Here is a 24,384-nt window from a genome sequence, read left to right on the forward strand (position 1 = left end):
CGGGCTGTCCCACTCAGCACGGTGAGGCTCTGCAAGCTGCGCATGGGCCCGACAGGCGCCACCCCTGCGCTGGGCGGAGGCAAAGCATGAGGAGCCATGCTGGGGCTGCCAGGTCTCCATGGGAAGCCGAGGGGGGCTGCAGGGAATGCGGCCCGGCCGCTCCACCCCGCCAGCTCCGATTTCCAGGGAGTCTTAAAATCCAGCAGCACGGCTGCCTCCCACTGCATTGCCCATCTTCAAAACTGTTTGACTCTTCCAATTCGTCTGTCTTTTTGTATAAGTTTCAGAATCAGCTTGTCTGTATGTACAAAAAAAGAGCCTGATGGCACTCCGACTGCGCTCACCCCCCTGCAGGCTGGTTTGGGCATGGAGTCTCCCTGGTCTGCAAGTCTCCTCAGACTTCACCCAGGTGGAACCAAAACGAGACTAATGGCATCTGCAAAAGGCACGAGTCCTGGGTCTTCAGCACACGAGGCTGCGAGCACCTTCTGCTGCGTTTACTTTGTGGAGAGGAGGGCTCCAGAAACGGCCTTTTCACACTTTGCTTTCCGCTGCCCCTTGCTCGGGTCCACAAGAACCAGGACGACTTTCCATGCGCACAACGTGCTCTCAGGGGCCACTCTGGAAGATCTGTTCCACTCCCCTTGGGATCTGGGACACGGACAAACACGCTGTCCACAAACAGGAAGCTGTCTCCTCCCCGCTGGTGAACTGAACGCCTTCTTCCTTGACACCGGCGCTGGCTGGAACTTCCTGTGCAGGGCTGGGCAGGAGTTCAAGGCACGAGTGGGTGTCCGTCCCTCGCTCCCGACTCTCACCACCACAAGGACGCCTCCTGCCCCTGCCAGCTGCTTGAGCATTCGTGACAAACAGGCACTGAGTCCTGTCCAGTGCTTCTTCTGCATCAATTGCAATGATCACACGGTTTTCCTTCTTTAGACTGTTGGTACTATAGTGAACTACCTCTATTGACTTTCAAATAAAGAGATTCCATTTCTGGGTAAGCTCCACTCAGTAGCAGTGGCTCCTTTAAAGTCTGTCTGACGACTCCGACATCTGTGTCACCTCCGTGACTGTGTCTATTAATGTCTTGTTCCCCAAGTGGAGCTTTTCCAGGCTCCCTGTGTGCCAATTGACTTTAGATTGTCCCACGGACATTTAAAAGCTTACACCATCAGTGTCCCATTTCTTTGGGACGTTGGTCCACATCCCATAAAAAAAGACTCTTGCGATTTTTGCTTGGCAGAAGCAAACCCAGCACATTCAGGCCACAGTTTGTGACCAGCCTCCTGCAGACCACAGTTCCCACATCAGCACGGCTCCCGAAGTCCCTAAGCCTGCACCACACCCGTCGGATCTGCATGTGCTCCTACCAGTGGGCAATGCTGGGCTGGATGGCAGTCCACCCCACAAGTCAGCTCTCAAACTACCCCAGGCTGCATAGGGTCAAACCACCACATGCAGCTAGAGGCCAGCAACTTTGCAGTTGCTCCCCGAGCTCCCCACTCCGTGCTGTCCTAGTGATTTCCAGTTCCCAGCCGCTCTGCCTCTCCGACCAGCCATGCTGGGCTGTGCTGCACACTTCCTGAGACGGATGTGAATCCAAGGCCGAGCAGTGTTTCTTAAGAGGAACAGGAGTGGGGGCTGGGGTTGTGGCTCAGCGGTAGAGCGCTCACCTAGCACGCGACGCCCTGGGTTCGATCCTCAGCACCATATAAAAATAAATAAATAAAGATATTTTTTAAAAAAGAGGAACAGGAGTGTGTCCAATAGCTAGTGTCCCCATCCATCAGGACTGGACGTTGACATATAATGTCTAAAACAGACACACTGAGAACAGCAGCAATAGAACCACGTAATTAAGAAAACAAAGGTAAGTAGCATAAGTCCCGCTAAGAACTGAAGGTGGCAGGTTCTGGAGACATAAATTTTCTTTTAAAAAGAACATACGTGTCCTTTTTAAAGGGGAAAAACAGGAGTTACTGAAGGAAGGACATATCATCATGATGACATTTTGTTTCATAATAAACAACAGTGAAGGGACCCCAGTAACACCGCCCACAACCCACTCGCCCAGACACCCTGGAACACTCACACTCTCCGTGTTTTTCCTGACGAACACCGGCCACCCCACTGAGCTATAAATCCCATGAGGTCAGGGACATTTTTCTTGGTGTCTCCACAGGTGCTCAACACAAGTCCACTGAATGAAGCAACAGGCCAGAGTGGGTGTCCCTCGGTCCCTACCGGTCTGACCTGACCAGCGCCAGAGGCATCAGGAAGACGCAGAAGTGCAGCACGAGGCACAGTGAGCACAGGTAGACACAGGAGTGGGACGCCAGGAAAGCCCCAGCTGGCCACACTGAGTACACACCCGACCCTGGCTCACAATCATCTTTGTCTTCTCTTGTGGGGGGAACCCAGGGGCACCACCGAGCCACACCCCAGCCCTGTTTTACATTTTATTTAGAGACAGAGCCTCACTGAGTTGTGAGGCTGGCTCTGAACTCGCCATCCTCCTGCCGCAGCCTCCCGAGCTCCTGGGATCACAGGTGCCATGGCCCCTGGCTCTCTGTCTTTCTAAGGGTATATCTATAATGTGAAAACATACTGTTCCTGAAACATCTGCAACGTTATTTGCCAACTTCTGGTTTTAAAAGTGAGAGAACTTGCTAGAAGCTCAACGGAGAAGAATCACACGTACGAACGACCTAGTGGCTTACCTCTTCGGAGCTCCTGCTGGCTGAGGGCACCTGATAGACCAGGCAGTGCAAGGGGTTGTGCAGGACCCCGCCCTGCAGAGGCAAAGTCACACTTCCCGCACGGACATCCAGCACTGGACTCCATACAGCCCAGCGGACCGCACGCATGCACGCCAAGCTGGACAAGGAAGAGGCCACAGCTGCCTGGAAGGGAAAAGGGCCCACGGCAGGGTTAGCAGAGCCTGGCGGGTCAGCCCCAGGTGCTGCCACGCAGGGTCACTCCAAGCTGTGTGCAGCACGCAACGGGCCCACCCACGCCATTCTACACAGGAGGGACTGACACAGGCGGATGCAGCACCCACAGTGCCAGCCCGCCCAGGGGCCCGCCACCCGAGCAGGACCCGCCCCCAGCCAGCCTCCTCCTTTGACTCGAGGCAACACCGACTTCCCTCTTGAAGATCCCATGAGCACCCGCCTGCAGGTTTGTGAACACTCGATACTTCTCCAGACTCTCTTCAAATCCAACAAACAAAAACAGCACTTGGTGTTAGAGATTTTAAAAACTCTCAAAAACACTCCAGGACGCACGTGCGTACTCCAGGACGCACGTGCGTGCTCCAGTCACCACCATCGGCACACAGGTTCTTCAGCAAAGCTTTGGCTTAAAATGGCACATTTCACAGATGTGACTTGACATGAAACTGGGAAATCAGTCGGGTCCAATTTTAGGAACTGACGCTTCTTTTACTTTCTCTGTCCTTTGTCAGATGAAAGAAATGAGGACCCTGAGGAAACTCCAGTGTTAGCAACCACATTTATAGAAAGTCACCTTCACCAAGATGGTTTCAGGGCTTGGTTCAGCAAAATGCTTTGAAGTTCCCACTTTTATGCATTTATTTTTTTAAAAAATAAGAATACAGCTGAGCTCCAGGTCTTCACTGGGTGCTGGGACATGGCACAGCCCCAGCAATGAGCCTTGGAGTGCACCAGCAACTGAGGCTCTGACTGGGGATTCGGCAGGCTCCCTTGGTAGATGGAGCATATCCAGATGCCCTGGCCCAGAGCTCTGGGGTGTCCCCAGATGAGCTTAACCACTGCCAGTGCAGGAACCCAACCAAGGCAGGGCCACATATGGGGCAGCCTGGGACAGGGCTCCCCCTCTCGGTGAGGAAGGGAAGCTGGGGTGAGTAAAGCATCGGCCACTAGGTAAGCAATGCACTCACTGCACTGGGGCCAACGGCGATCCCACACTCACACCAAAAGTCCTGTGGCTGGATTCCTGGCATGGACAGAGGCCTGTATGGGTTAAACCACTGCCCGGCTCATGAACCAGCCAGTGTGAACACAGACAAGGAGACCAAGCAGTCTCTTCTAACTGTTCCTTGCCAAATGACATCCCGTCCTATTAAGTCCTTGCTATGGTTTGGATATGAGGTGTCCCCCAGAAATTCACAGGTGAGACAATGCAAGAAAGTTTAGAGAAGAAATAACTGGGCTACATCCTTGACCTCATCAGTGAATTCACCCCCGATATGATGAACTGAGTGGTAACTGGAGGCAGGTGGGGTGTGGCTAGAGAAAATGGTTCCTTGGGGACGGGACTATGGGGTATATATTTTGTATCTGGAGAGCGGAGTCTGTCTGCTTCCTGATCATGTGAGCTGCTTCCCTCTGCCACACTCTTCCACCATGATAGAATAGAACTGGCTGTGTATGGACTGAGACCACTAAAACCGTGAGCCCTTAAATAAACTTCTCCTCCTCAACAGTTGTTCTGGCCGGGTCCTCTTAGTCACAGTAACAAAAAAGCTAAAACAATCCTTTACATCCATGATAGAAAAAAATCCAGAACCAGCATCTTGTTTTATTACTCTTTCATCCCACACAGCCGGCCCTTGAACTGTCCACTCCAGCAAGACCCAGGCTGATCCTTCACCAGACCCACATTTTAGATTGCCAGGCAGAACACGGTCACATGCATGCCACTATAATGTGGAGAAGGGGACTTTAGTCCCTGGCGATAGAAGGAGTTAAAACCCACATCCTGGAATCACAGAGAGTCGGAAAACCAAGAAGCCAGTGCATATGACCTTGCCACTCTCAACCTCTGTCAAGTACAAACAGCATCTGTCTGCCCCTCTGGTGGAGTAGCAGATCACCAAAGGGTCCCGAGCAACCACAGGGTGTCAACAAAGCTAGTGTCAATCGACCGCCTTTTAAAAACAAAATCACTGTAAACTTATTAGGAAACCTGGTCACTACAACACTCTCAGGGTTCAATGATGTCCAAACTGCTCTTGTAAACGGTCACCTGAAAAACGGACGTTTATGTCAGGATGAAAATGAACACACCAGGTTTCCATGCCGTCCACGCAACTCCTTCCACTTCCCTTCCTAAAACAGGCGATTCCCAGGTCTGATTTTACAATTTCATGGTTTTCTTGGGGTTGTTTTGTTTTTCTTTGTTTTCAACTGACACAAATCTCTGCATGTGCAGTATCTATCAGCTATGTAAGAACCCATTTTTCTTCATTTTTATCTTAAATAGGTTTAACAAAAAGAGATGGCTACTGTCACTCTCTAGGACCTCGAGGGGACACCTGGGCTGGATTAGCCAATGCACCTGCAAGGATTAGCCTGAGGTGGCCCACAGCGGCACTGCAGGTGGGAGTCTCCCTGCCGCCCACTGGCCCCAGGCCCATCCAGCAGCAGGTACTCAACAGGCTCCTCTTCTCAGTGAGTTCTGGGGTCAGGATTAGGTCAGCTAGCCAGGCATGTGACACACAGGAGGCTGAGGAAGAAGGGTCATTTGAGCCCAGGGCCTCAGCCCAGCCTGAGCAACACAGCCCACAGATGATTAAATCATTTCTTGTCCTGCCCAACTTAGATTTGAATCTATGCAAAGGCATACACTGTGTTATGAGCCAGGTCTTGCCAATGGAGCAGAAATACCAGCAAAGACACAGACAGAACACAGACACTGGCCTTTGGTAGTCCCTGTGGTGGGCTGAGTAGTAGTTCCCAAAAAGATCTGTGTCCTCCCTAATCCCCAGAATCTGTGCCTGTGACTTTACTTGGAACAAGGGTCTCTGCAGATGCAGTTAATCATCACAAAATGAGATCATCCCTGAGTACCAAGGTTGGCCCTAAACCCAATGGCAAGTGTCCCAGTAAGAGCAGGGCAGAGAGGCTTGATCAGGAGCCAGAGGGAGGCATGTGGGGAAGAGAGCCACATGCTGACAGCGAGGAGACAGTAGCACGGTGACAGGCCAAGCACCAACCTGCAAGAGTCAGGAAGCCCCGGCCCAGAGCTCTGGAGGAAGTGACTTGCGGCACCTCAATTCTGGCCCAGGGGACTACTTTTAAGTCTGTAGCTTCCAGAACTGTGAGAATAAACTCTGTGGTTCTACACCAGCCATCAGTGGTACTCATGGTCCCCTATGGTGACAGGCTAGAACTTCATGCCACTTCATGGGCTTTATTTCCTTTAGATTTCCAGCAAGGGCTGCCCAGGTCACCCTACCCCTGAGTCTGGGCCCCATCCTGCTGGGCACACAGAGAATGCACAGCAGATGGGAGATGGCATCCTGCCTGGGCAAAGGGGGAGGGCCTGCCCACCCAGCTCTCAACTCACAGCTGCTGAGGCCACTTCCAGAGGCAGGGGGGACAGAACCTTGACGAGCTGAGCACACAGGGCGCCTGGCTGAACACAGGTTAAAAAGAAAAACTGCCGGGCAGAAGTGTCTCTGTGTTCCCAGCATCACAGACCACAGAAGGGGGACAAAACAAAGAGGAGAGAGCCATGTACAGGCTCCTAACACAGACCAGGAGCAGACAGGCTGCGGCAGACCCCGGCTAACACTGGCTCCTGGTCTTGGTGGAAGAGGACAGGCGTCCAGGCTGACCATCAGCACTGCCCTCTGCACCCACGAGCCCCCGTAACCCAAAGCTACCAACCGCACCCGGAGGATGGCTGAGACCCACCCAGGGCCACAAACCAGGAGCAGAGGCAGGAGGTGGAGCCCAGTGCCCAGCACGGCAGGATGCTGGGCCTGCAGGAGCACGAAGGGCTGGAGGACCCAGCTCGCAGACAGAGGCCGAGTCCCAGCACCTCCTCAGGCAACTTGTTCTCTAGCATTCTCCAAAAGGGACACCGGGAGCCTGGCCACTGAGGCGAAACCCGCCCAGATGAAGTGTGCAGAGGGAGAGAGGTGGTGCGTCTGCACCTGCCTCTGCTTTCCTGCCGGTCCTCCAGCAGAGGCCATGGGACAGGCACCAGCAGGTCAAGGGGAAACCGCATCCAAGTCAGAGGTGCGTAAACGTGGCAGCTGCTTCTGGCTAAGGTCCTTCACGCCATCCTCTGTAGAAAAGGAGACCCGACAGCCCAGAGCTGATGTCATTTGGTCCCCTGTGTGGCACGGTACTTGGGAGTTGTGTGAAGGCACAGCCATCACTTAACAGGCAACGGTTCCAGTTCTCTCAGCAGGGCACGGCAGCCTTTTTAGTTATGAACGTGCACAAGGAAAGAAAGCTCTGCACCCTGGGGCGGCTCTTCATGCCAAAGGGTTCGCAAAACGTGGCCTCTTTGCAACACACTGTCACACCCACAATGACTGACAGAAGCAACACTGGCACTGAGTAGGGGACGCAGCCTGGGAGGTGAACGAGCCCACAGCCTCTGACCCAGAGGGACAGAGTCAGCCAGAGGCCACAAAGGGACACCACAGGGCCTGTCTCTGCTTGCCCTGCAGAGTGCGCTCTGCCTGGTCCTGCTCCCTCCCGCCCCACCCCCACTAGGTCCTACAAATCCCTGGCTGCTGGGCTCAGGTGTGAGGCCTGACGTCCACTCCTGTGGGCACTGCACCCTCTGGAGCCTGGCTTGGAGCAGCACTGCCTCCTGGGCCACACAGTAGGGCAACCACAGAACTCCATCCTCTGTGCCAGTGACTACTCCAGGAAAGGGATTCTCAGTGAGCTACCTCCAAAGACCTTAGGGGAAGTGGCCCTCTCTCTTAGGGCCAGCAAGTACCTGTGAGTGTATGTGGGGAAGTGTGTAAGAGTGCGTGTGCTTCAGCATATGCATGACCTGCTCACTCACACGCCTACGATGTGAGGAAGTGTCTGAGTTCACGTGTCAAATTTCCTAGCTCTGTCCATGGAACCGGCATCAAATCAAGATCTCTCACGCATTCCCCTTTAAAAAGAACCACAGAGCCAGGCACAGTGGCACACGCCTACAACTATAATCCCAGTGACGCAGGAGGCCAAAGCAGGAGGATCCCAAGTTCAAAGACAGCCTCAGCAACTTAGCCAGGCCCTAAGCAAAGACCCTGTCTCAAAATAAAATACCAAAAAGCCTGGGGATGTGGCTCCGTGGTTAAGCGCCCCTGGGTTCAATCCCCAATACCATAAAAATCAAAATAAAAACAAATAAATAGAACCAGGGCTCATCAAAGACAAGGAAGGTCTAAGAAACTCTGTCTCCTGTAGCTCAAGGAGACGTGACAGTTAGCTGCAGGGGACGTCCTGGAGATCCCAGAAAAGGGCAGCAGGTAACAAGGTACCCGTACTGGTCGGTGAGTCACGGCAAATGTCCCATGCGATAACACTGACAGCAGGGAAGCTGGGTGTGGGGCACATGGGGACTCTCCACACTATCCTCACATTGTTCTGTAAACTTAAAACTTATAAAAATCAGGTTCTTTTAAAATAGACAGAGCATGGAAACCACGGCTCCTCACAGGAAAGCCAGGGCCAGGGCTGGAACAGGGAAGATGCCCGAAAGTGTCCAACTCACAGAGGCGGCCACACAGACACAGGCCAGCCTGAGGGACTCCATCCGGCCAAGCCTGGGACAACCTGAGCACCAGGATACCCAGGCACAGAACGTCCACACCCACAGCACCCAGTGGACAGGCGTTGGTCCATCAGCAGGGCCAGGGAGGCCCTGCTGGAAGAGGCCCATGTGCTCAGGCATGCAGGAGGTGCTCTGTCTGCACCAGGCATCAGGGAAGACCCTGGGGGACACCCACATGAAGGCAGGCATCTTAGTCCCAGAGGACACCAAGACCACTCACTAAGAGAAAAAGCAACAAGGCCCTGTGGGACCTCAGATGGACAGCAGGTGGACAGTGTGAGCCTCCAGGCATGGCCCTGAGAGGGATGACCTCACTCCGTACTCTCCCAGGAAGCTGTAGGTGACTCCACTGTGGGGAAGCAGTAGAGGCAAAATAGAACCATTTTCTGGAAGTTTCACAAGAAAGAAGACTGCACATTTAAAATGCATCATAAAGGCAAGAAAATGGAAGAACTGCCCCAGATTAAAGGAGGCCAAGAGATAAGGATGCTGGACACAGTCCGTGACCCTAGCCACTCCTGGAGGAGAGGGCTGTCAAGGGCTGACCAACAACCAGATGGACCAAAGCACCAGCTGGTGTTCAACGAGCCACGGTGACAGCAGCACAGCATCCAAAGGCCAGACCCCAGCCTCCAGGTGCACTCGCTGGGCTCCCGGGGTCAGGGCCACAGCGTCCACAGCGTACCCTCGCGTGGGTCAGGAAAAGCATGTATGTACACACACGCACACACGTGCACACCACCTGCAGGAGGAGGGCCAGAGCACAGGAGCGAACACAGAAAGTCACACTACAGGGTCAGGAGCGTCGAGGACGAACCAAAGCCCTCCGTGGTTTTGCAAATACCTGGTTTGACATTATTTCCAAATAAAAGATCTTTAAAGAAATAAAGTCTTCCTAAGCCATTTTAAACAAGCACAATGTTAAGAAAACAATAAGGCCACAGACTGCAAAGACTCACGAACATGCCTCTGATGAAGGGTGTGCACCCAAAGTGCACGGAAGTCGCCACCCCCCTGCTCCATGGTAGGAGAGAGCAGCCCACACAGAGGTGTGGACGGTGGGACCGTACGGAGGAAGGTGACCAGCGGCTACAAGCACACCAACAAGAACCAAAGCCCGGTCTCTGGGGGATGTGAATCACAGCTGTAGGGAAGCACCACTTCCCACAGAGCAAACCACGACGGCAGGAAGGTGGGCAGTGGGACGCTCGCAGGCTCCACAGAGCCCACCCAGGGAAACAGACACATCTCCAGGGACTCCCAGGAAGGGCAGGAAGTACCACCTACAACACAGCAGCACCTCACCCTCACAGGTGAGGGTCCATCTACCTGCCAGGGAAGAGGCCAGACACCACCTCCCACAATAGGCTGTGTAGATGAGTCACCAATGGGCAAGACCAATCTATGGCTGTCACGGGCTCCACAACAGCCCTTAAAGATGTGAGGGTCTTGTCCCTGGGACGGATAAATTGCAACTTCTAAGGAAAAAAGTCATTTCACGTGTGACCAGGCCCTTGAGAAGGAGACATTATCCCAGGTCATCTGGAGACCTGGACATCACAACTGTCCTCCCAAGAGAAGCACAGAGAACCGAGGTAGAGGGGGAGGCAAGGCAGAGATGAAGCGGGGAGTCCTTCAGGAGCCCCCTGAAGACTGTCCTTCAGGTCCTTCCTGCACCAATGTGGCCACAGCTGAGGGAGGCCAGCGACCACCAGAAGCCGGAGGAGCCAGATGGATCCTCGCCAAGCTGGGCAGGAGGCACAGCCCTGCGACACCTTGACTCCATCCCAGTGACCCAGCTTCTGCCCCCAAGACTGAGACAGCAGCTCCACCAGGTCTGTGGCAATTTGTCACAGCACCACCAGAAGCTGACAAAGTGTGGACAGATGCCAATCCGGCAACCGCTGAGGGGAGTGGGAGGGGACGTCAGGAAACAACGGAATGGTCAGGCCTGCAGGGCGCACACCCACCCAAACTCGCCAAGGCCACCCAGCTCCGCGCTCTGGGACGGCCATGTCACTGTAAGAGCAAAAGCTCATCCCCTGAACCCTCGAGGCTCCTGAGGCCAGACCCCACCTTGACTTGCTGAGTTCGAGAGCAGCAGATTCCCGCCTGCTGCCTAGGCAGGACCAAGCCGGCTGCCCATTGCTAGTGACCCTAACAGTCAGCTCACTCACCTGCTGCATCTGCACTCACACTCCCAGGACACTCCGCCTGACCGTCCTCTCCTGACTCTCTGAGGAGCAGCCTGGCTGGAGCGGGGAGAGCCGGCAGGGGCCAGGGGACGGCACCAGGTGGCTCCTGAGACCACTAGGGCCTGGATCACCACAGGCCAGAGACCTTCAGCTCCCAAGGTGAAAACCAGCCCAGCCTCTGAGGGCGAGGGCCGTCCCCCACTACACACCTCGCCTCCAGAGGAAGTCAAGAGCCCACACCAGAAAGCAGCATGGCAGGGCTCACCGAGTGCAGCAGGCCACCACACTCTGCTCTCAGAGAAGAAGCAGAGACAGGGAGCAGTTGGTGGCCAGGGAGCTCGGCCACACCCATGACAGAGGCAGGTGCCAGCCTGGCATCACAGGGAGGGCCAGAGGCAGAGCCCCAGGGCCCCAGGGACCCCAGACTCAAACTGAACCCAAGAGGGAACAGCGACAAAAAAATAAAACCTTCCAAATGGCCCGAACACCACGCTTCAACATTGCATCATGCTGTAACACGACAAAAACGTGTTTAAAAGATAAGTCACTGTCGTCCTCAAAACCGTCAGAGAAGCCTGAGAAGATTCGGCACAGGTTCTCCGTGGCAATACCAGGTCCAGCTGCTCCCACTTGGCAGCCCAGAGGCCCCAGCGGCCCTGCGGGGTCTGGAAGCCAAGCCTCAAGCTCAGTGACTGAGATACAACCACCACTTCCCAGAGACACTGCCCCTACATAAGGTCAGGCATCACCTCACCTGAGGGGTCACCCCCACATAAGGCTCACCTCCACACAGGGATCCCCTCCACATGGGGATCACCTATACATTAAAATCACCCCCACATAAGGACCACCTGTACATAGGGATCCCCTCCACACAGGAATCACCTGTACAATAAGGATCACCCAAGGATCACCTCCAAATAGGGATCACCTCTACAGAAGGAGCCCCTCCACAGAAGGCATCCCCCCATGCTGAGCACCACCCCTGCATAAGGCATCGTTGCGTGGTGACCTCACCGGCACATGCACTACAGGGATAGGGGTAGGATGATTTTTAAAGGTCTCAAGAAAATCCTATAACAGGTGTATTTTTCAGTTTGAAGAAATTCAGATTCAATGATTTCAGAATGAGCCCTTCACACCTGAGCCCCAACACGGAGTGCCCAAGGGCCACGCTGGCGCTGCCCGAGCACCCCCAGGCACCTGCATGTGGTGAGCCCCAAACTCAAGAGCCAATCCGTTCTGCTCAAAGAGCATAAACCACACATAGGTAGACTAGCGAGATCTTCATGGCCTTGTGATAGGGCAGGGCTGCTGCCTGGGGAGCTGTGGTCCTAGGACAAAGGTACAGCCCTCCACAACCATGCTGGAGGGAGGTGGCACCGCGGCCAGTCGCACACTCCGGAGTCCACCTTGCAGGGCTGGGCCTCCACCCGAGGAGGCACACGGGTTCCAGCCACCCTGGCAAGGATGTGGCTGCATGGGGGGCTGCTTCTCCAACCATCCACAGCTGACCCAAGACAAACCACAACGAAGAGGCCCCTGCTGCTGTAGCTAACCACAGGCCGCAACCGCCGGGCAGCTAGTGCGACGCCGGGTGCTGGAGCTAGTCTGTGGTCGTCATGGTCTTGCTGTCCTGGGGACGGAGCCAGGGCCCGGTGCAGCTAGTTTCTTTTTAGTGATAACAAAATATTCAGGGCCCAAACAAGTCACTCAGATTCAGGTGACTGGGCATGAACTGGACTCAATTTCCAGCCACTGTTCTCCTGGCCAGAAGGCCACCTGCCCAGACGTACCATTTAAAGATGAGGCATCCATGAAGGGCCTTGGGGTTTGTGGCTGCAGCACCTGGTAAACTGAAGCATCGCAGGAGTCTGCGCACTTGTTCTCCAAGGTTAGGAAGAGGAAGGGCAACTGGTGAGGAGGCAGCACCGTCCCTGGGAAGGGTCGGCCTGTGCAGGGAGATCATGCTCAGGACCAGTCCAGAGGAAAGCATGTGGCCCCTCCGCTCCCAGGGAAGTAGAGGACCTGGAAACGTCCACCTAGGATGGCTGGACATCTGATGGCACTGAGAAACTCACTTCCCTTTGAGTGTGGCCACTTGCACCTCACTGCAGAGACCCACCCCCTTTGGAGACACCCAGTGGGCCATCTACGGATGAGATGCCATAGGGCTACAGCAAGCTGGAGAAAGGGCCGAGACGAGACTGGCCACCATCGGCGGACAAACCCCAGCCCAGTGACGGGACCTGGCGTCATCTAATGCTTCTCTCTACCTGTTTAACATTTTCCATAATAAAAAACCCTTATAAAAACATATTGGCAAAATCTTCACCAATGAAATGACACTGTGCCCAGATCTGCCTCAGAGTGACTCAGCCTGGGAGGCCCAGCAAGGACCTGATCATGACCACCATCCATTTACCACCCACCCTGCTTTTGCTGGTACTTGAATTGTCCATTTTATAGACTTAAAAAAGCAAAGAAAAGGGGCCTGGGGTATAGGTCAGTGGTAGAGCACTTGCCTAGCATATATGAGGGTTCAACCCCAGCACTGCTGAGAGAGAGAGAGAGAAGAAAAGGAAGAAGGAAACATGGGAATCTGCAGCCTGGATGCATAAATATTTGAAAAGGCCTCATCCCAGCTGGAGGCAGCGCTCCCTAAAGAACTCAGAGAAGCAGGAGTGGACTGCAGCAGGACATGCCCCCCACCCCGGGGCCATGGCCGAACCTGCAGAGCAAGCCACCTGGCTAGCAGCCAATCGTGTTCCCACCCTCACACAGACGGATGCTGAAAAGAAGGGATGAGCTACGACCACCCCGAGAGCCCTGCGGGCAGCAGCGGAGCTGGCGCCACGTGCCACTGGCTGAGCACTAGACCAGGCGTTGCACGAGACGCCTCAGTTCAGCATACAGACTGCCCCGGGGAGAGTGCAGAGCAACAGGGAGCCCCACCAGGGTGACAGGCCCACATTGCTGTCCTGCTGGCCCGCACCACTCCCCCCCTGGGCAGCAGCACCCAAGTCACCCACAGAGCCCAGGGTGCACCCTACGGCCCGGTCTTCCAGCTGGCTTTTCAGCCCTGAAGCCCCAGCCCTCGAGGAGCCAGGCCCACCGGAGAGGCCCACCCATGCCAGGGTATCTGCACACGGCTGAAATGTAGCTGAGATTGCTGATAATTAATAAAACAGAACTGGGAACGACAGGTTCATCAAAGCAGCTGGGACCTCAGATTGGCTCCAACGCCTGGCGGGCTGGAATTTCCCCCTGATGGGGCCCTGAATCACAGGCTGGGGTGGGGGACGTGCAGGTCAGCGCGCTGCTAGAGGAGGTCGGCAACAAAAGAACGCTGTGCACCACCGCCGGACCACGAGGCCCAGCCAGCACTATCGCCAGGCCTCTTCAAGGAAAGCTGGACAGCGACATGTGAAAGCCACGGTGGGCGGGCCCAGTGACTTGCTAAAATGGCTTTCTCAAACAGAAAACTAAATCTACACCAGCGCTGAAGAGATGTCTGTGCACACAGTTCCTCACCTGCACCTGTGAACTCCGACTCCTGGTTGTGATGCAGATACACTCAAGTTTGACTGTAAGAACTTTATCACCTGTGCAGATTCAAGCTGCACTATGCTTAAGATCCTATGAAAAGCACACCAAATGGCCTCGGCTTTCAAAATGATCGTCACTTCTGTGATTGTGATCAATGCTATCTCGACACATGAAGCATACTGAACTGGGCACCACTGTCCCCAACAGAACCTGCTCCTGCCAGGGACAGGTGGCTGGCACAGGAAGAGGCTCTCGAGACATGAGCCACACTTGCTGCCCTACTGCTGCTCACAACCAGCTCTGAGGGGGATACACTGTGTCCTCGTCACCCAATGAGGCCTGAGCACAGAGGGCGATGCTCACGTTGCCGTCCGCCACCACGGGGCTGCTGAACACATACTCCAGCTGGAAGACCACGGCGAAGGCCGGGTGCTGCACCATCTCAGGCAGTCGCAGGCGGCTTCTCAAAACCAGGGCCTGGTTTCCAGAGCTGGAGCAAAAACAAAACACAGGGACACGTTAGCGTGTCTCTCACGCCCCACCTGTGCCTATCCCTACCCAGGGACCAGGGGCGCAGGAGCACGGCCGACACGGCCTGGGCTCCTGTGCAGAGCTGTCCTGCATGTGCTTGGCCCCGGGCAGTCCCCAGCCAGTGCTTCCTTCTCCCAAGTGCCACAAGCAGCACCTCCCAGACTGCCAGCGCACCCTGCAGCCAAGTCCCCCAGAAGCACCACATGGAGGAGGGTCCCATTCTCTGAGACTGACTGCTGTGGAGGACAGCAGCCCCTGCTGCATCAAGAGATCCCTGTGGTGACAGAGGGACAGGGGATTGGGAAGCAACTGCTGCATCATTTGGGAAACTAATCCCAGACACATCTGGATTCAGCATGCCAAGGGCTCCCCGGACCCTCAGCTGCCACAGCAGGAAGTGTCCAAAATGCAAACTCTAAAGTGTCAGAACACAAGAACGGGCTTTTTACAAGTGCACTAATTTGCTCATGGGGCATAACTGAGCAAGTGGAAGAAAGGTGACAGGGAAAAGCCCCAGTGGTGACTCCACACCAGCCTGCACCACAGCTTGCGTCCCCACGCACCTTGGGCCCCAGGGAGAATACCTGGTCCTGGAGGAGGAGCTCACTCTCCTGCTGAAGCTGGCCGAACGCGTCATGGCCACATCCATCTCGGGCACCAGCACGACCACCTGCGGCCTCCGCACAAAGCCCAGGCCGTTGTGCACACCCACATGCAGGCGCCGCTCCAGGACCTCCAGGGCCCCACCATCCAGCAGGCCACCCCCCTGCAAGAGGCACAGGGACATGGAATGAGTCCCACACAGCCAGAAAGAGGGGTGGCCAGAGGAGCCCCGGCAGGCAGGCAAGCAGATGAGTCCAAGCAAAGGTCAGGTACTTAAGCCCAGCGTGACTGCTGGCCACAGCACCTCCTAGGTGAGGCTGGCCTTGCGACACCACCGTCCTTTCCAAGCAGCACGCCCTGCGGTGCCTGGTGGCCAGGCTACTCTAGCTCTCCAGAGCTCAGCTTTCCCAGAGGAGCAGCCTCCTCCCCACGGACCTCGGCTCCCTCCACAGAGAGGTCCCAGAGGTCTGGAAGCTCACTCTCCTGAGACAAGGGGACACATGACAGAGAGGTGCCCACAAGCAGAGCACACCCAGTTTCAACTCTGTGCCCCCAGAGACTTGAGGCTCTGGGAAGAAAGGGCAGGACGAGGATGACGTACACTCAGGCAGGAAGTCAGGAACCAACAGCAACGGGGTCGGCCTCAACGTTGACCACCAGATATTAAAGTGCTTCATCTTAACAGAAAATGAACAGGCGCTCTGACCAGTGAACAGGGGTATTCGTCCAGGCCACTTGCACTTATTAAATCATGCAATCTTTGCAAAGCGACTGAATTTTCCAGTACCCATTAATCAAGTGAATGGACCTAAATTCAGCCTATTAGTCTTTGGATAATGGAAATTAAACCTCAGAGACAACTGAGTATCTGCCAGTTGGACAGGAACAAAGACACAAACATAAGATAAACAAAATAAAAACACACAGTAAAGTTGTTTTTAGGAATAGGTAAAATTCAACCATGGCACTCTTAAAACATCTCTGCCTTCACACGACCCACTCTGAAAAATAAGAAAACAACTGATCTCCCTAGAAAATGGTTGCTGCACAGCCTGCTTCTGCTCCATGCCTGCATGTTAGGCAGAACTAGTTTCTAAGAAGAGAAGAAGCAAAAAAGCCAGCTTGCTCACGGGGAACCAGTCACTTGCTCACTGCGTAGGCCACGAGAGTGGGAGCCGAGTGAGAGGACCACCTGCTCCCACAAGTGGAGACTCCAGCCCTGCCACAAGTGCCCTGGCAGAGCATGGTGCACCCACAGCTCATCCTCCCTAGAGCAGAGGGAGGGCAACCCTGGGCAGAGAAGAAAACCAGGTGCTCCCCGAGGCATGGTGCACTGGAGAGGTGTGGGTCAGCTGAGGGGAAGGAGACCCATACAGGTTTGCACAGGGGCCAAAGAAGGCCTATAGGAAGAATGCCAGGAAATGAGCCTCATGTCAAAAGGCCCAGTGGCCAGCACGCGTCCACAGGTGAGTCCAGGGAGCAGCTCAGGTCAGGAAGCCGGCAGAGAAAGCCCATACCCTGCGCAGGTCCGGCATACAAGGCCAGGTGCCCAGCGTCAGCCTGAGGGCAGTGAGGCGCCGAAGCCAGCAGGAGGTCTGAGCAGGAGGAAAGGCACTAGCTGCCTGTGTTTCTAAAGACCACTGTGGCTCTGGGCAGAGGCTGTGGCCTCAGAGACACTGCAGCCAGCCTCCAGCTGACCTGCCAGCTACCTGCACACAACCAAGGATGAGTTGCCTCCCGCTCAAAATTCCACCAAGAGCCAGGATCCATGCACAAGAACACGCACAGCAGGGTCCTAACGGCCCCGCCTGGAAGCAGCTGAGAAGGCCACCCTGTTGATGGACAGACACGTGGCAGGGCACTCACAGGAACACCACACAGCAAAGACAGTGTGCAGGCTGCTCCGACAAACAGCCCTGCACAGTGTCCAGCAAAGACAGCACAAAGAAAAGGCGGCTTCGTGGAAATAAAGGTGAAACGAGGCAAACCCACACTCGTCCAGGCACCTCGAGTGACAACCCAGGACAAGAAGCAAACACCGGGCAGCAGGAAGACCTGGGAGCGGGAGGCTGGACCAGGAGCCCAGGCTCCTTTCTCCTCTCTTCCATTTGCCAAGCCCCTCGCCCTCTGTGGCCTGACTGACGCAAGGAGATGCCCCTCGGTCTCCTGGCATCTGTGGCAAAGCTTTTTGTGGAAAAGCCAAGAGGGAGCACCCTCGGTGTCCCAGGAGGCCAAGAAGCAGCTCCCTAGTCCAGTTCTGCTGCCCCTCCTCCCGTCCTTTAGAGGGCCACCCCTCCTCCCTGCTGGTGGCTTCAGCTCCGGAGCAGTCAGCACCAGGCCCGGGCAGCACGGAAGCCATGTGCAACCCAGAAGCCATGTGCAGCCCACCTCCTGTTCCTGGGCCGTCCAGAGGAAAACAGAGGCCAGGCCGGGCATCTGGGACAAAGAAACAAATGAGGAGTCCCCCAAACCCGCAGAGGCTCTGAGGATCTTCGGGTGCACAAATGAGCTGCATGAGAATACCCAGGGAAGCTGGTGGGGGTGGGGGGGGGCAGAGCTTGAGCTGTCCTCGCACTCAGGTCTTGCCGCCTGCAAGTTGTCATCACTGGACGGGAAGAGGGGCCCTCAGTGTGGGGGTCCTGCTGCAGGGCAGCCTGAGCAGCACACGGGAGCTGACGTGCAAGCTGGGGCACGTGTGCTGTGTCTCACTATGGCCACATGCGCGTCCCTGCCTGATGGGTGGGCAGATCCCCCAACCAGGAGCATGAAGCACCCTGCCAGGGCATGCAGTGACAGAGGGGGACAGGAGTGCTCCCATGGGCTCCCAGGTTAAGGCTTCTAGGAATGTGTCCATGTGGATGGCAGAGTGCCAAGGGTCAGACAAGGGTGAGACGTTCTCAGCTGCCTTTAGGGGTGAGCAACAACTCTCCAGTCACCTCCTGAAATGAGCCACAGTGCCTGGTCACCCATGTCCACTTGGGGTCATGATCTGCTTTAAGTGAGGAGTGTTTTGTCATCTACTGAGATGAGAGTCAGTGTCTCCAGCCAACAGCACCTTTGTCACCTTCCAGGATGGGGGGCTGGAGGATCTCTGGGGTCTGAGGAGGAAATGGGTCCCAGGAAACCTGTTTTACACCAACTCAGAGACAGAAACAGTGTCCCTCTTCAGCCACAAAGTTGGGAGAGACAGGACCACATCCCCTGGGCACACCGTCCACCCCAGCAGCACCAGACTCTGGCAGCTGGCCCAGCCCTCAGGATGCCCTCCTCGCAGCAGGTGAGACGTACCTCCTGGACGTGATCGCAGGTGAGGAGCTGCGCCAGCTCCTCCTCGAACCTCCCGAGGGAAGGGCACAGGGTGAGGAACAGGTCGTCCAAGTGCCACGTGACGGGCTTCTGGAGCCGAGGCTTCCGGAGGGCGTCGCCTGCGGTGAGAGGCTCGTGTGAGATGGCACGGGATAGCAGGCAGAGGAACCCCAGGCCTCAGACCACAGGCAGTGGGACCTCGAGGCCAGGAGGAGGCAGGGGAGTCACCTGGACACAGCACGCCGGGCCACCCACTGAGCTAAGGTGCACAAACTGCACTTGCCACTCAGATTCCAGCAAACCTCCTCCAGAGGCAAACTGCAAGTGGGCCACTCAAAGAACACAGGGCAGACAGCAAAGCACGTCCACTGCCCTTCAGCTGGGTTCCCTCAGCGCCACCTCCTCAGCCACACCAATGCCACTGCATTTACCCGAACCAGCTGGAAATGGAACCACGTGCTGACATCTTGCAGCAAGCAGACACACAGACGGGGCTGGCACCACAAGAACCAAGCCCTGGTTCTGACCCAGAAGCCTCGCCTTCTCCCTGAGGTCACCCCCAGTGCACAGCGGGCACACAGCACAGCTGAGGTGGGAGCTGGATCTGCTCCACGCTGCAGGACCAGGAGAAGCAGCCGCTTCCCAACCCACATAGGGATCTGTGTTTCCTCTCCCGGCCACTGCAATCTTCCCCTACCTCCAACTCTTCCTCTGTTTTTGTGGTTATTTGCATATTAGGTCTTAGGTTTTTAAAAGATAATTCCAAAGTTAAGTAAACACTTGGTGCTAAGGAAAACACGGTGAGAGGGAGGGCGGGAGAGCAGGGAAGAAGGTTCATCTTTGCCTTTGTGTCCACAAGAACCCAGGGACAGATGGCGGAGAGGGCTGCACAACAATGTGAATGTGCTCAACGGCCCTCCACTGCCCACTGAGGGATGGGGAAGATGGCTGAAGTCCACCATCTGCGCGGTGGCTGAGCGAGCATCCTAGACAACCTGAGCTGGGGACACCCTGCACCCAGCTAGACAGGAAGCAGTGGGGGGAGGGAGCGAGGTAGCAGGGAGGTGGGAGGCCCCCGCAGCACCCAAGGCTCCTGTGCTACTTCTGGGAAGACAATGGCAAGGCCAGCAGGGGCCTGGGAAGGTGACCTGCGCCCAGGCCACTCCAGGTGAGCAGAGAGCATCCCAGCAAAGTAAGCCAGAGGAGAGGAGGAGAGGAGGGGGAGAGGAGGCCGAGGAGGCGAGCGGGCCCAGGAGAAGAGCAAGATGAGAACACACAGGCCGCTGTGCCCCGGTGGCTTCTGCAGATGCCCCCCACTAGGCAGACGGAAACTGTATCCTCCACCTAATGCACACGTTCACCTCGATGGTGGGCGGGGGTGCTCGTGGGTGCCCTCTCAGCCCGCCCACCCGAAGGCCTGCACCACACTGGCCAGCAGCACGGCTGCTTCACTCACGAGGGCATGACAGCGGCCACCCAGAACCTTCTGCTCCAGACCAGCAAGGCCACTGGCCACATAGCAGGCTGGACCTGGGGCGAGGGGCCCTGTCAGCAGACGTGAGGGCTCCAGGTGGATGTCACTGACGGGATGCCACTGAAGGGAGGTGGTCACGCCCATGTGCACCTGCAAGTCCTCCACCTCCTCCCACACTGAGGCCCCCGCTCTCAGCCTTCACTGGTGGCACCATCCACAGCGCCCCACCCAGGGACTTCTATCAGCCACCACAGAAAGCCGAGACTCCCAGGACACCCCTGCCCCACCCTCAACTCCCGCAGGCCCCAGGGCACTGTCTGCTGGACTACCCCCAGCACACTCCAACTTGACATCCCTGTCACTGGGCAGCAAAGGCATGGCCACCCCACAAGGTGGCAAGAACACACAGACGCCACCCTCTGGCAAGGACAGTGACGACATGCCCAGCTCACACAGTGCTGACCTCGACTCTACTGACTTCTTAACTTCTACAGAAACAGAAGGGGAAACCCAGTGTCCTCCTCGCCCACACGAGGTGTGGCATGCTGCTCCTGGACACTGGTGCAGAACCCCAGGCCACAGGCATCTGAATGTTCAAAATGCAGATGTGACAGTGAAAGATGACCAGCTGCAGTGCACACAAGGGGATCCCAGGGTCATGGACCGAGCCTCCTCGGGGGCACGGGGAGATGAGAAGCTAAGCACGGGCAGGGCTGCAGGAGAACAAAACAGGGACAGAGAAAAGGGGGCACCAAAGGCCACGACCCAGTTGCTGGCAGCACTGGTGACAGAACAGAGGACACACCAGCTATAGCAAGAGAGCTGAGTAGCCTGGAGCCAGGAGGGAGTCACATGGAGGGGCTGCAGCCACAGCAGGGCCAGCCACCGCCCCTGCACCTCCTGCCCTGCACACAGCGGCCGGCCAGCCACAACTGCGGGGTGTCGCACAGCAGGACCTGTCCGCAGGAAGAAGTCAGGTCCGCCAAGAGTCGCCAAGGCACCGCCTCCTCAGGAGAGCTGAGGAGCTTCTCTGGAGGCAGGCGGGCCTGGGAGCCAGGCCTGGTGTGGACCCAGCTCTGCTCATGGCCCTGGACCAGGCACTGCCACTCTCAGTTTCCACAGCTGAGCAAGGGGGGAGACCATGCCCCCCCAGCCTGTGGGTCTCGCTACCTGCAAAGTCGCTCTAGAGTCACCGTAAACCCTGACGAGGACGCAGGCCTCGCTTGGCTCCCAGGAGAGATGTGCGGCACACATAGGCCACGAGAGCACAGTCCTAAATCCTCGGAACAGCCTGGCTGTGCATTCCACACTGTACTTAGCAAAAGAACACCTGGGGCTCAGGGGCCACCCTACTGACAGCCACCATCCCCATCTGGTCACCCTCTCTGCTGAGTGTCCCCTTGTTCCACACCAGCCAGGACGTGTGCCGCAGACTCGTTAGCTTCCCATGGCTCCGCAAACTCCCACCAGTGGCGGGAAGAGCTGAGTCTTGATTTGGGGATGGAAACCAGTTGTGGTGAGCAGGTGAGTCCATGAGCACAGGATCCACCGTGAGGACCGAGAAGCCACGGAGAATGGAAGTTGGACGCGGCGCTGGCGAGCGCCTGGTAACACTGGCCTGTACATCCAAGAGGGGGCGGGGCCCGCACACAGCTGCGTCCAGCCAGGCGGGCACACATCTCCACTGCCGTGGTCCATCCTGACAACAGACCGGTGGTGTCTGAAGCTGGACCAGGCTCACCTACCGCCAGTGCCTGCTGCTGGGTTTTTTCCCCCAAGAAATCTCAACAACTAAGGACAAGGACCTCCTTTCAGGAAGAGCCACCCTGGTGCCCAGTGCCTATTCCACAGGGCAACAATGCAGCAGAAGGAGTGGAGCCACTGGGCAGCTGGCCAGTGGCAGAGCCCAGTGATCCCAGAGCAGCCCAGGCCTGGGCAGAAAGCAGACTTCCATGGCCATCCCCAGGGGCCATGACCACGACTGCAACCCAGGACTGCAGAGCGGCAAGGAAGCCCCACGGAGGAAGAGGAGCTCCCTCCGGGACACCAGAGGAGCCCCGCCTTCTAGGTCTGGAGGCGCTGGGAAGCCAGGGCAGGGCTGGGCATCCTATGAGTGTCGCAGACTCTGGGGCAAAGTGCCCAGCTCCCAAGCCTGGCTCCATCGCCCAGGTGCTCTGGGCCTGAGGAAGCGAGACTGAGGAAGAGCAGCGGGGTCGGAGCAGAGCCTTCTCTCCACGTACGTGAAGGACTGGGAAAGATCAGCGCTTCCAGGACGCGCTCCGAGGGAGGGAAGCGTGGGCTTCAGCTGAACTTGAGACAGCAGGTCCTGAGGCAGGAGCAGCAGCTCACATGCTGGCACTTTGCTAGTCCATCTCACTTTCTCCCCCAAACAGTCCTGTCCCCATTTTACAGAGGGAAAACAGAAAACAAGGCCTGGGGAGGGCAGGCGGGGCTGCAGGGATCTGAGGTCTCCAGCAACAGAGGCTCGCTCCACCCCCGAAACCATCAGGCCCCAACGAACACCAAGTCCCAGCCACACAGTGACCAGACGGACCGCCAGTGCGGTCACCAGACCCAGCCCCCACAACTCCACCCACGCACTGCTCACTCTCCACCCACCTCCTGGAAGTGGCCAAGCGCTCGCTGTCCTCAGGCACTTTGGGGATCACAGGCCCCTCCTTGCAAAGGGGCGCACTCTTTCCTCCAGAGCTAAGGGCACCGTGAAAACTGGACCACCCCTCCCTGAGCACCCCACATGGCCTTGGGTTCTAGTTCTGGAAAGCCCAGCTGGACTTCCGTGAGCGGGCGTCCTCACTCAGGGAGCCCGAGCCACCCTGGCTTAACCTCACCAGCATCCCGGCTGTGACACCGCCACACACACGGGACCTCTCCGCGTTGGGAATCACAACCTTGTGTGGCCTGACAATGACACAACAGAAACTTCACCTCTGTCCTCCCACTGCTGCATGTCACAAATGAACCTAAAATCCACCCCTGCAAGTGAGCAACGAAGACCGCCACTAAGAAAGCCCAGACAGACGGCCCTCCCCGATGCAGACCATCATCTGGCGGAAACCCTTTCCACGGGACAGTCACGAGGGCGCAGAAGCTGCTGGGCAGAACTCGGGGCAGAGCCGACACCTGGGTGAGCACTCTCGGCACTTTCGACCTGGCACCCTGCATACCAGCCGAGGCTGCGCACCCGGGCTTCTCTTCCAAAACTGTCACTGGGGAGCCAGCAAGAGCCACATCCCATGGCTCGGCTCGGGAGCACCTGCATGGAGTCAGCACTCTCTACCCACCCACCCCAGGGCTGCACTGGCTCCTCTTTCAGGGTCCCTGCTCCTTAGACTCAATAATGACACATGAAGTGCCCTTCATTTCTGCAGCTCCTCAGGCACCACCCGCAGGTGACCAGTGCCTCAGCGCCAGACTGGCTACTCCACACAGGAGAGCGAAGCCAGGCCGGGCTGAACACCCGTGCTTTAGGACAGCCCTGAGGGGACTTCTCAGCTACCTCCTGCTTCTCCATCCAGAAGCCCGATTTTGGCCACCAGCTCCCTTTGTACCCCAGCTCCCCACAAGATACTGAGAACAAAACAGGTGTTTCCGGGATCCGAAGTTTCTGTCACCAACCCACCCACAAGAAGCAGCAACTCCACGGGGACCTGCAGATGCTTCCTGTCCTAGCTCAATCCCACAGACACCTGTGCACAGTCACAGAGAGATGGATACACCACCGGCCCCCAGAGCACAGGTCAAGACGCCCGCCACAGTGACCCTAAAATCCACATGCAACAAGGTCCTCAGCATTGGCACAAGCAGGACAACACACCACAGCGGAGCTCAGGGTCCCCTGGCCAGGGCCCAGGACATGCCCAGGGCAGCGAGACGGGGCCACAGCCCAGCAGGCAGGGCCAGGCACTGGTTTTCACCCTTCACTCAAAACAGGGGCAACGAGGCCCACTTGTCTGGCCTCCCATTTGGGGAGGTCACAGGTAGGACTCACACCAGGGGCTGAGGAGGACACTGTAAGCTCAGGGCTGGGAGGCAGAGTGGGCAGCTCGGGGTTAGGGGCTCGAACTTCAGCTGGAGGAGATGAGAACATTCTGGAATGGCGAAGGCAGCAGCTGCACAGTGGTGTGAAGGTGCTCACCCGACAGTCCC

General features: G+C 56.7%; 1 protein-coding gene across 5 annotated transcripts in view; it reads right to left on the reverse strand.

Annotated features, from left to right (window-relative positions):
* Nphp4 (nephrocystin 4) overlaps positions 1–24,384 on the reverse strand; it is a 104,237-nt gene that overhangs the window by 58,511 nt on the left and 21,342 nt on the right. For all 5 annotated transcript variants that reach the window (XM_071617283.1, XM_071617282.1, XM_027947628.2 and 2 more), the window contains 4 exons: positions 18,726–18,862; positions 15,419–15,600; positions 14,667–14,793; positions 2,724–2,906 (listed from right to left, as the gene is read on the reverse strand). In XM_071617283.1, coding sequence (XP_071473384.1) covers positions 2,724–2,906; positions 14,667–14,793; positions 15,419–15,600; positions 18,726–18,862 — 629 coding nt within the window. The remainder of the gene's footprint in view (positions 1–2,723; positions 2,907–14,666; positions 14,794–15,418; positions 15,601–18,725; positions 18,863–24,384) is intronic.

Source organism: Marmota flaviventris, chromosome 10, assembly GCF_047511675.1.
Source record: "Marmota flaviventris isolate mMarFla1 chromosome 10, mMarFla1.hap1, whole genome shotgun sequence".
Lineage (NCBI taxonomy): Eukaryota > Metazoa > Chordata > Mammalia > Rodentia > Sciuridae > Marmota > Marmota flaviventris.